Raw genomic sequence first — 12018 nt, forward strand, 5'->3', positions numbered from 1 at the left:
ACATTTAGAAAGAAAACAATAATTTGTATTTGAGAAAGCGCTAATATATGTTTTATAGATTCGGATCTTCTTAACAGCTTTCTGTGGGTAGGAAAAAGAGAGTAGTTTGTGAGGTAAAAAGTATTCATGTAGATACACAAGTAGTAGTTTTTCTCAGCCACCATGGATATCTATATAATTTTTACCATAAAATAAGTAATACATACATAAAATAGCCCATCAGAACCAAGACTGTACAATAAAAATAATCCTTTCTACCTCAGCATTTGCCCCTGATTTTCCCATCATAGATAATCACTATTTGTAGTGTCTTATATTTGCATGGAGTATTTCTAGAATTATGCATAAGTATACATATACATCTTTTTATACAAATTTAAACACCTTATATACTCTTCTGCTTTGCCTTCCTTTTCATTTAATATATCTTAGTTCCTTGTGGAAATAGTATTTTTAAAATAATTTTGTAATTCTTGAGAATCTTCATATATTATAGTTTTTAAAAATCATGGTTATTTGAAGATTTTAACAACAAAATACAAATGTAATTTCATCATCCAAATGGAAAATATATGATAATCATGGCTACATAGGTAGACTTTTAATTACATTTTTAAATGTTTGTAACATCAACATCTAATTTAATGTCTAGCTATGAAATAGTAGAGAAATCTGACTTTAAAGTAGATTTCAAATAACTGTCACCTAGTCACTTAGCTCTTTTTACCATAAAGATTTGCTTATTTCTAATGCATCATGATTCTTTACCCATTTTTATTTTTCTCCAATTTACAGGCTTTTTCAGAACCAGGAATTAGGTTAGAACTGGTTGTGATGTATAACAGAAAATAGAATTTTTAGGCCCTACTCTAGTAGCTGTGCAATAAATATTAGGAAGTATACTCAGTAACCTAATAGCATTCATGTCTGGTGGATCATTTTTATATTTATACAGCTGTAATAAAAAGGAATATTTTTTGCTTTGTAGCTGGGGTTAAATTATTATTAGAAGCATTATTAACCTGCCCTACATAATTATTTTGTTTATAGTGAGATGGTATAGGCTTTAGAGCCAGACCAACCTGGATTCAAATCCTGTCTAGACCCTCAATATTAGCTCAGTGTTACGAGGCTCCTTCTCTAAATCTTAATCGCTTCATCAACACAATGGTAATAATACTACTACCAGTAAGATACTGCAGTGAATATTCTTGTATGAATGAATCTTGTTCATGTGAAGGTATTACTGTGGACAGAGAAATCTATGAGCCAAAAGGCATATGCAGTTTAAATATTGATAATTGCTGCAAAATCACTCTAAAAAGACTATCCCAATTTCAGTGCCACTAACTGTATGACACTGCCTTGTACCCTCTATAGTACTGAAGTTTTTCAGTCTTTTCAATTTTTGTCTTTCTTATAACCTATTTTTTTTTAAATTAATTTATTTATTTATGGCTGTGTTGGGTCTTCGTTTCTGTGCTAGGGCTTTCTCTAGTTGTGGCAAGCAGGGGCCACTCTTCATCGCGGTGCGCGGGCCTCTCACTATCGCGGCCTCTCTTGTTGCGGAGCACAGTCTCTAGACGCGCAGGCTCAGTAATTGTGGCTCACGGGCTTAGTTGCTCCGCGGCATGTGGGATCTTCCCAGACCAGGGCTCGAACCCGTGTTCCCTGCATTGGCAGGCCGATTCCCAACCACTGCGCCACCAGGGAAGCCCTAACCTATTTTTAAATGTTAACTCTTTTCAAGTCTCTGTCCTCTGTATCAAATCTGGCGATATCTTAGACATTAGAATAATATATAGTAGCCCAGATAATCTTATTGTTTAGATTATTCTCTTAATAGCTATTCATATTTTAATGTAGGCTCTATATTTGTTAGTTTGTGCCATTTATGAAATAGAGACTCCTTGAGTTAAGGCGCGCTCTCTCTCTCTCTATATGTGTGTGTGTGTGTGTGTGTGTGTGTGTGTGTGTATATATATATATATATATATATATACACTTTTTTTTATTATCTATCTAGTTTAAGTAGATTACAATTTCAATTGATCAAAATTTCCATGGCTTCTCATTAGTTTGTGACATGTCCTCTGGTTACTTTAATTTCCACTATCCCCAGAATACCTTTTTGTTTAAATTATATATTAATATGATTTTATTTCTTTACAAGTACAAATATAGTCTAATATTTAGCATCTTTCAAGTGCCTTGGTTTATCATTCTGAATATTCATTGTCATTATATAGACTGTAGATGTAGACAATCTATGCAGTTAGTATGGACTAAATCCATATTATGTATGGTATGGAAGAGAGAAGTTATGCTTTACCTTATTTTCTTATTATTTGACTCTTTCTCCTAAAAAGAAAATACTGGAAAATTCCATTTAAGTTTTATTGTAATTGCATTTCTATTCAAAACTTGCTACTCATTTGTGAAGCACTGTTTTCAGTTACAGGCACCCTGAGCTTTATGAAAATAAGTTGAAGTATGTGCTAATGAAATACGAACCCTAAAATAAAGATGTTGGCATGTCTTGCTTCACAAGCCAAATTTGGACTGAATTTTCATTCTCACTCTTAACCAAGTCCACATTTAACACTTAAGACCTTTTCATGGTCAACTTTTGCTGTAGATAAGTTGAACGGTTTTCTGTGACTTTAAAGAGCAGTAAGGCTTATCTGGCCATTTTGAATTACAGATGTTTAGGAAATATTTAGTAGGCATGTTTTGATGGCACTTATCTAATAGCTTCCATATTTCTTTTAAAACTTAACATAGACTTTAATTGATATCATTTTTGACTAAGAGGTTTATTTTGGATCCATAGCTCTTGTCAATTTGTTAAAAAAATTCTTGAATATATTATTTTAAAAATATGACAATTAGAGATATGTAAATCACACTCAATAGGGTCTGGCCTCTTTGGGGACTCAATAAATGGCAGGTGTTTTTTTATTATACATACTAATAATAATAAGTAGCACTGTGGAATTTATAGTCAACGTAGAACCTTGTTATGTATGAATAATACTTATTGCTTCCTCAGAAGGGCTTCATATTAGGACTCTACTTGTGATCCTGATTAACCTTTAATACATCTTTTTTATAGAATCCCAAAACAAAAGAGCAAATTGAAAATCTGTTAAGGAATGGGATGAACAAGGAGCTGCGAGATAGACTTTGTTGCCGAATGACTTTTGGGACTGCAGGACTTCGTTCTGCTATGGGGGCAGGATTTTGCTATATTAATGATCTTACAGTAATACAATCAACACAGGTAAGTATTATAAATTATAATATGTGTACTTTTATCACTCTATTTTTTTGCTTTATAAATTAGTTTCTTTTCTTAAAAAAAAAAGAACAAAAACAAAAAAAGCTTTATATCCAGCAAGATACTCTAAAATGTAGAATAAATTCTGACCTTTGGTCTTGCACAAGACTGATCTTAGAGGTCATTTATGTATCTTTAGAGTCACAGACTGACCTTTTTTTTTTTTTTTTCCAGTTAGTGCTTTATTTTTTCATTCTCCGTAGAATACTGATTTTGTAACACTGATTACAGTCTGATACGTACCATTACAACAAAAGTTTCACTTTATGAAAGATCAGCAAAAATACATCAGCAAGGATATAACTAGTGCATTTACTAAAACACATCATAATCATAAAACCAAGTGATCACACACAATAATCTTTACATTTGGCATACCAGCTACATCCTAGGAGAGCCAGTGTGTTTGGCAGGTGATTAATATATGTAATAACGACACTGATCAATCTTAACACTTCTGAAATGTTAATTCTTTATCAGTTAAACCTAAAATAAATCAATAGAGTATTGAAACATAACAAGGATGAAATCCAAAATTTGTTGAACAGAGACAGTAGTACACAGTAGGAAGAGCACTGAATTGGGATCTAGTACATTTGGATCCTTGTCTTATCTTTGGCCCTGGATGGATGACCTTGGGAAGGTACTCTGGGCTATATGAATCCTTCACTCTTAAAATGAGAGAGTTGGCTGGATGGTTCTCTAAACTCTTCCTAGATTTAGCTTTGCATAATTCTAAAATCTTTGACACCAACTCATTTTTGTGTTGTAAAGTGAAATGTCTAACAATACTAACTTGGCAGTTGGGTTGAGTCCAGCTCTGCCACACAAATACAACTTGTTGCTTGTGTTCAAGTCTCTTCCTTCTGAGCCCCATGGCAGCCCTATCCTCAAATTAACAAACAGTAATGACAGGCTTCAGGAGGTAAACAAGCTTGTCCTCCACTAGATACAAACTCAAGACCCCCAAAGTCATGGTTATTAAGAAAAGCTATAATGGAAGAACTATGGGGAAAACCCCCAACATCCTCTTTGGTAAATGGTACAGTAACACAATTCACTAACTGAAGAAGGCAGGTACAGATATTAATTACAATACATAATTAATTTTCAACTGTTATTTGTGAACCTGCACAAAAAATATACACACAATTAGAACTGTATCAATATGAACTATAAATTCAAGGTCTAGATGTACACGGGAGCCTCTCTCATGCTGCTAATCTGAAGGAGGCTTATTGTAGTTTCACGTGTTTGTAACTCTACAGGAGGAAGCTGGGATTCTTTTTACTAACGTTGGCTTCTATTCCGTTATCTGAAAAGTCCACCTCTCTCACATAATCACAGAAATTAAAGATGTCCAAGCCCCCCTTTAGGGCATTTCCTCCATCCCCCTACTTTCCTTATCAGATTACTGTCTTTTTCTTCTAAAACACTGAATGACTGGCTTCCATCAGCCCTATCTGAAAATCAAGTAGACTTTATCTCTTTTGATCTAAGGTCTAAATTTGTCTGTATTTCTTCCTAATATTTTAATGTAATTCCTATCTCAATTGTATTTACACAATTCTGAATATTTAACTATGGTATCCATTATAGAAATTAACCCAATTCAATGAACATGAAAGCAAAATTACTTTGAAAATGTCAAGTTTTCTTAATAAACATTATCCTTTCATTAAAGTACTAAAGTGCTTCCCTTTTGACAGCAGTGATTACTTTAAGCAACTGTATGAGCCTTGAAACATTTTCCAACATCTCTAACCCATGCCCCCTTCCAGAAAATGTAAAACACTCACCCTTCACTGTCCTCCTCCCTCCTGAGGGGACTGAGGACCTGTACCCTACAAGGTCTCTTCTGATTGAGAATCCCTGATACTGAAGAAATGGCATCGCCAGCCGTATATTATGTTGAGCTTTGCCTTTCCATAATTTGACTGTAAAACAACAGATTTATTTTTGCCTTCCCAGAAATGTCCTTTTTTATATTACCAAATATGCTTTTCGAACTCTACAGCTCCCTTCTATCCCTCATTCCTTACAAGATTTTAATACACTTCTTTATGGGGACAAGACATCTCCTCTTGAGAATCATTGAACCAAAATATAATTTCTGAATTACTATTCATGATAAAACTCAATAACTAAGTTTGAGAAAACAGTATTCAATTTAAAGACAGAAAAAATGAATATTACAATATTGAGTATATTCTAATTATTAAACCAAATTATTTAAACTTCATACTTGAAAACTAACATAGAGACTTGTTTTTAAAATGATCTACTGAAACCATAATGAAATGCACCTTTCATACTGGTCAATTATAGTAACAAAATATATTGCTTTGTTGAAATGCTTTCTTCGATTATATAAACTACAGAGTTATACCCTCATTTTCCACTCATTTTCAGATATTCAGAACTAAAACTTTTAGATTTTTCTAAATAAATTTTTATCAGTTGCTACCTAGTTTAGCAACTTAGAATCGAATCTATTTCTTCTATAGAATTGCCAACTATCACAAACGTCTCTCTGACTGATGCACAATGGCAGGGATATAAAATACCCATGTCTGCAAGAAATACTTATATTGTCTTCATTTTTCCAAATTCTAATAGAGTGAAATTCTGTATACCCTGAAGCTAAAATGATAATGCATATAGAGTTTTAAAAATAGTTTTGGAGAAAATATGGATGCATTTATTCCCAAAATTTAAAAATGATTTTCTGCGCCTAAGTTAAGCAGATTGGAAAGAGGAAACAGGAAAGGTCTACCTCCAGATCCAAGGTGAAGGGCCTAAATAAGATCATTCAATGCAGCCCCCAACAAGGCACAATAGTTTAAAATTTCACACCAGTGACACCAGGGAGGGGTCCCACTCCCGTGGCTGTCAGTATTCTGAATCTATGCGCTTTGCAATGGTGTTCAGCTGGATATTTGAAGTTCCTTCATATATTGTACCAATCTTCGCATCTCAGAAGTATTTTTCCACAGGGTAATTTTTGGTGTAGCCTACTCCTCCCATCCACTCGATACATTTGCCAGTTATTAGGCCCGCAATCTCTGATGCATAGTACTTGGCCATAGATGATTCTTTAATGAATGGCCTTCCAGCTTCTAAAAGCCTTGCAGCGTTGTATGTGAGTAATCTTGCAGCTTCTAGCTGGGTGGCCATGTGAGCCACTTGGTGTTGGAGCCCCTGAAAATCAAATATTATTTTGCCACATTGTTCCCTTTCTTTAATATATGGAATAGTGTAGTCTCAAAACATCCTTGAGCCAGTCCCAGCATCTGTGCAGCAATTCCTATTCTACTTTCATTAAGACCCCCGATGGCGTACTTATAGCCATGTCCAATTTGTCCCAGGATATTGGCTTCTGGAACCTTGACATTTTCAAATGTTAATGGGCTGGTAGAAGAAGCTCTGATTCCCATTTTGTTCTCTGGTTTCCCTATATGAAGGCCCTCAGTATCACGATCTACCAAGAAGCAGGTAATTCCTTTATACCCAAGAGTAAGGTCTACATTTGCCATCACCATGAAGAGCCCGGCATCCTTGGCGTTGCTAATCCACATCTTTGACCCGTTGATGACATAATAATTTCCCTTTTTATCAGCCTTGGTTTTCAAAGCAAATGAATCGCTACCTGCTCCAGCCTCTGAAAGGCAGAAACTTCCCATTTGTTCCGTAGCTAGCTTGGGCAAATAGATAGCCTTCTGTTCTTCTGTTCCCTATTTTCCAGTTAGCCTGTTAATTACTGTGTTCTGGATGTCACATACCAGAGCCACAGATGCATCAACTTTGGCTAATTCCTCTATCACTAGGACAGAGGAAAAAAATGAAGCTCCTGTTCCTCCATATTTTGTGTCAATTTCAATACCCATCAACCCTTGTTGAAATAATCCTCGTATTACTGATTTTTCCATTTTTGAATTTTCATCCATTTTTGAAACCAAAGGAGCAATTTGTTCCTGGGCAGATTTTTTAACTGTGCTCTGTATCATCATCTCCTCATCTGTAAATGTTTGCAGAGGGGCATAGGGTAGGCCCTTATTTGTTGTTCTGAGTCCAGCTTCTGACTGGGAAGATTTTAGGACATGAGGAGGATTTTTCCAGGAAGACAGGCAAATTGGGAAGTTTCTTCTTAGCAGCGCGCCGCCGCGCAGCCTCCGAACCGTGGCTCCCTCCCTCTGCACCCCAGGACAAGCGCCGTCAAGGATCCGGGGAAGCGGCTCTCCTGACTTTCTTATTGAGTTATTTTGGTTGCCATTGTCAACTTCTTGACAATGTTACTTTGCATTTGAAACCAGGAAATGGATATTGACATTTCCATTTAATACAAAGAAACAAATTTAGATAGAAAGAAGGTTATTGCTCATTTTGGCATATGGCCATTGATAAAGGTTAACCGGAGTATTTGGAAAATTTAGTTGAAAATATTTCCTTTTAACATGGTTTTCCATATATTTTGAGAGTTAAGACAGTGTTGATATGATCCAATTTGTTTTATTTCTCCCCATTTTTATGCAACTTATTCTAGAAACAAATTACTTTTCTTTCCAGTGAATCATCCTTACTGTTTCAAGGAACTCCACTTTCGAGGCCAAAATGCATTTAGCATATACTAAAAATAGTTCTGAACTAGAGAATTGCTCAGTAGATATAATTCTAATCGATACTGCCAAACAGTAAATCACCTTTAACTTTATTCTATGGGAATTCTCTAAATCCAGGGGCTAATGCAGGGGATCAGGAACAAAGGATGACAAGATGACTGAATAGGTAGGATACTTACCTCCTCCTGCCCCCAGCCCCTTTCTTTTCTTCGTCCAGAAATGCTTCAGTTCGATCTTTTTTGTATGTTGGGTTTCCTTATAAGCTTTCATTTTAACTGAAGATTCCTTGACTTCAGAAAAAGGAGTGGAGGAGGTGTTTGAAAATCAATTTCTACAGAAGTGCAAATTTTTACAGGAGTTGAGATTCCATTATTTGAAGTGGAAAAGCCAGATGGAATCTAATTCTTAAACCCTAGTGTTTTTCAGAACCTATGTATAGAGGGATAAGAGAAGATGGATTTTTACACCAGAGAATGAGATTCTGTGAGGTTTTAGGATAGTATCATCATTAGAAATAAATAAGTTGGTGAAACTAGTCAATTTGGGCTATATTGCATGCATGCTTGGGCTCACACACACACACACACTCACTCGTAGGGAGTAGGTTAGGAAGAATAATTATACTTGAAAGAACCATGAAAGAAGGGTCCAGAAGTCACTGGGGTCTCATTTGGTGCTGCCACATAGTTACTTAGCAGTCCCTGCCATATAGTAGGTCTTCAATAAATCAGTATAACATAGTTTTGGTTGAATGAATGGCTTTGGGTAAGTCATTAAATGGAGCGTCAATCTTATTTTGTTTCCTCTTTTTTGGAAGAAATGTTGAAAGACAGAGACAAAAATAGAACTGGTATCTTCATTTCTTTCTTTTGGGGGTTGTTGTGAGGATTAAATGTGGCAACATTCGAGAAAGTAGTTTTAAAAGGACTGTAGCAATATGAAGTGTTATTTTTACAGACGAAAGTGTTTATTAAAGTTAGCAAATCATTCATAAGATAGTTAAATGGTGTTTTGGCTTATTATTGTGATATTTTCAATATTAAATACTTCATTTCATTTTTTTGTCACCCTTGACTGCAAATTTTCCTCGTTTATGAGATTTTCTTTCTGTGAGATTTTAAAACTAAAGAATGGTATCAGCCATCTTAAGAAATGTTCTAATGAAGGTTTATGTTGTTGATTTTAAATGTTTGTGTCATAAATTAGATCAAATCTTCTAGTTAGCTTCAATCTTATGCTTTAGCAAGGCCTAACATGGTCAAAATTTTGTTCTCTAGAGCCTTAAGGCAAGAAACAATTTCTTTTGGCTCTTCTAACAAGTTTTTTTTTTTTCGCATTCTGACTCTCATGTCCCATCTTTTTTTCCCTAATGTTTTATGTATCGTATTGGATTTAAGTTACTTAATTGATATTTCTGTGGTATTAAATGGGTCTGAAACTCCAGGAAATAGGTGTTTATCATCTCACATTTGAGGACTGAACATTGTTGTTCTCACATTGGTAAACATGGGCAAAAGGAGGAAGCCAGTTCCCTGAGAGCCAATAAGCTGCACACCACACATAAAAAGAATAGCCCTTAAGTCGTCGAAAATGCAGGCATTAGTCAGGAACTAATTTTCTGTGTTTATCTGCTTCAGGGGATGTACAAATACCTTGAGGGATGTTTCTCAGACTTCAAGCAAAGAGGTTTTGTCGTTGGGTACGACACCCGGGGTCAAGTAACTAGCAGCTGCAGCAGCCAGAGGTACAGTGTTAATTGTTTCAGAGATTAAGCTGGATTGGAATAAAACCTTGAAAAAAATGTTATGCCCAAGTTGTAGGATTTCTGAAACAGGAAGCTGTCCCAAAAAACGTGATCACATGCTAATGTTTATTTTAGAGCTGAAATAGAAGCATTTCAAAGATAACCTTTGGTTTTTACAGAAAGGAGTAAATTTCTAAATGTTTAGAGTTAGTGTTTAGAATGACATAGACTATGTGATGATTTTGGCAGAGGCACTGGGTAAGAGGATTACGTAACTTGCATTCTCTCATTATAGTCCTATTTGATTAGGTTTAGGGTATTTTCACACATAGTTAATCATGATATAGTGATACTTTTTCTTCACGGGGTAAATAGGCATATTGTGTTTATCAAAGTCTCTGGTTTCACTTTCTTCCATGTTTTTTGCCTTTTGCATGTTTTATTTCTTATTAAAAGAGCCATCAGAAGATGAATGAGAAAAAAGGAAGAAATTTAAATGTCAATTCTGTTCCTTGTTACTCCTTTTCAAAAAAATCTTATTTAACATTTTAAAGTTGGAGTATGAATCTTAAATAACTAGTGATTATAAGAATCGGTTGTATTATGCTACTGTGTATTCAGAATAATTGTAATACATGTATTTTATGAGAGGTTGGTTTTCAAAAAGTATGTAAAGCTAAGGACCAAGTGAAATCTCTTTTTTTTTAGGCTTGCTAAACTCACTGCTGCAGTCTTACTGGCCAAAGATGTTCCTGTGTACCTTTTTTCAAGATATGTTCCTACGCCTTTTGTAGTAAGTGTGTTGTATCACTGATTGTACAGAAAAGATTAAAAAGATTGCTCTTGAAAAGATTTCTTAAATCAAGCAGGATTTAAATCTTTGTCATGCATATAGTTCTGTATTAAGTGATATGAAGGACCTAAAGAAAACAAATTTTGCTCTGAATTTATTTTCATTCAACAAGCATGTGTCGAACCACCTAAGAATTTGATCTATAACAAGTTGACAAATCCACAGTCATGGCGGGATATTTTAATACTCTTCTTTCAGAAACTGATTTATCAGGCAGGCAAAAATTATTACGGATAGATTTAAACACACAATTAGCGTGCTTAATCGTGTGTGTGTGTGTGTCTGTGTGTAAACCCTGTATTCCGTGATGGTAGGATACTCATTCTTACCAAATAGGGTCACAAAGGAAATCTCACAAATACAAGAGAATTGCTTATTAAGCCATAGCCCTGGACCCCAATGCAATAAGATTTAAAATAAAGAAACCCACAAATCCCCACATGTTTGGAATTTTAAAAAGACATTTGTAAGTAATTTATGGATTAAGGAAGATACAATGAAGATTAGAAACTATAGCCATCCTTGCTTTGCATGGTAGTGCAGGACTGTAAAGATAACTGTGTAAGCTAAAACCATGCAAAGCAATGTTAGTTATCAATGGGGGAAATTATGATTGTTCTGTGACCTTTAAAATTTTTTTGTCAAAACCTTAAATATACCTTTTCTCTTGATTAAAAATGTACAGAGAAAAGAAAAAAGTAATAAACTAATATTTATTTGCTACTCTGTAATTTAAAACATTAGAAGTGGTAAAACACTTTAGTGTTTTATTTCTTTGTAATACAATGTATCAAGACTGTGACCAGTGCTTGCTTCTTGTCATATAACTTAACAATATGAGCAAGCATCTTCTCTATGCCTTGCTGAATTATCACACTTCTTTCTAAGTCTGGATCAGCTTCCCACATTTTACCTTTTGTACTTTCTTTCTTTCTTTTTTTGGCTATGCTGTGTGGCTTGTGGGATCTTAGTTCCCCAACCAGGGATTGAACCCAGGCCCTCGGTAGTGGAAGTGTGGAGTCCTAACCACTGGACCATCAGGGAATTCCCTATCGTTTGTACTTTCAGTATCATAAAATGTCTCTGAGAATTCCTTTTTTTGCCAGTATCACTCCCTCTGGGACAGCTTCATCCCTTTCATCACAACCGCATCCTTCATTTATAGCCATACATTCACCTTCACTAAGCTCATCTGGTTGCACATCTAGAGTCTCTTGAATGACAGCAGTGTCAACGTTCCCGGTTATTTCTTCTATAACTCCATTTATGGTCGATTCAAATGTCACTTCCACTGTTATCACTTTTGTTTCTTTGCTGCACTTTCATCTTTGTTGGCCAGTTCCTTCTTTCAGTTACCCATTTTTGCAAAATTGTCACATGGGTATATCACTGGGAGATGAGGCAACACAGCTACATGCTTTGCTGTCTGTGAGAGAGCTGACTAACAGATGCACAGTGACCA

General features: G+C 35.2%; 1 protein-coding gene and 1 pseudogene across 1 annotated transcript in view; one reads left to right on the top strand and one right to left on the bottom strand.

Annotated features, from left to right (window-relative positions):
* The window catches only part of PGM2L1 (phosphoglucomutase 2 like 1), a 69240-nt gene that overhangs the window by 38286 nt on the left and 18936 nt on the right, over positions 1-12018 (top strand). Inside the window, exons 3-5 of the mRNA XM_061201250.1 lie at positions 3116-3283; positions 9597-9703; positions 10412-10496. Coding sequence (XP_061057233.1) covers positions 3116-3283; positions 9597-9703; positions 10412-10496 — 360 coding nt within the window. The remainder of the gene's footprint in view (positions 1-3115; positions 3284-9596; positions 9704-10411; positions 10497-12018) is intronic.
* Positions 6168-7529, bottom strand: LOC133099291 (short/branched chain specific acyl-CoA dehydrogenase, mitochondrial-like; annotated as a pseudogene).

The sequence above is a fragment of the Eubalaena glacialis genome, chromosome 10 (genome assembly GCF_028564815.1).
Source record: "Eubalaena glacialis isolate mEubGla1 chromosome 10, mEubGla1.1.hap2.+ XY, whole genome shotgun sequence".
Taxonomy (NCBI): Eukaryota; Metazoa; Chordata; class Mammalia; order Artiodactyla; family Balaenidae; genus Eubalaena; species Eubalaena glacialis.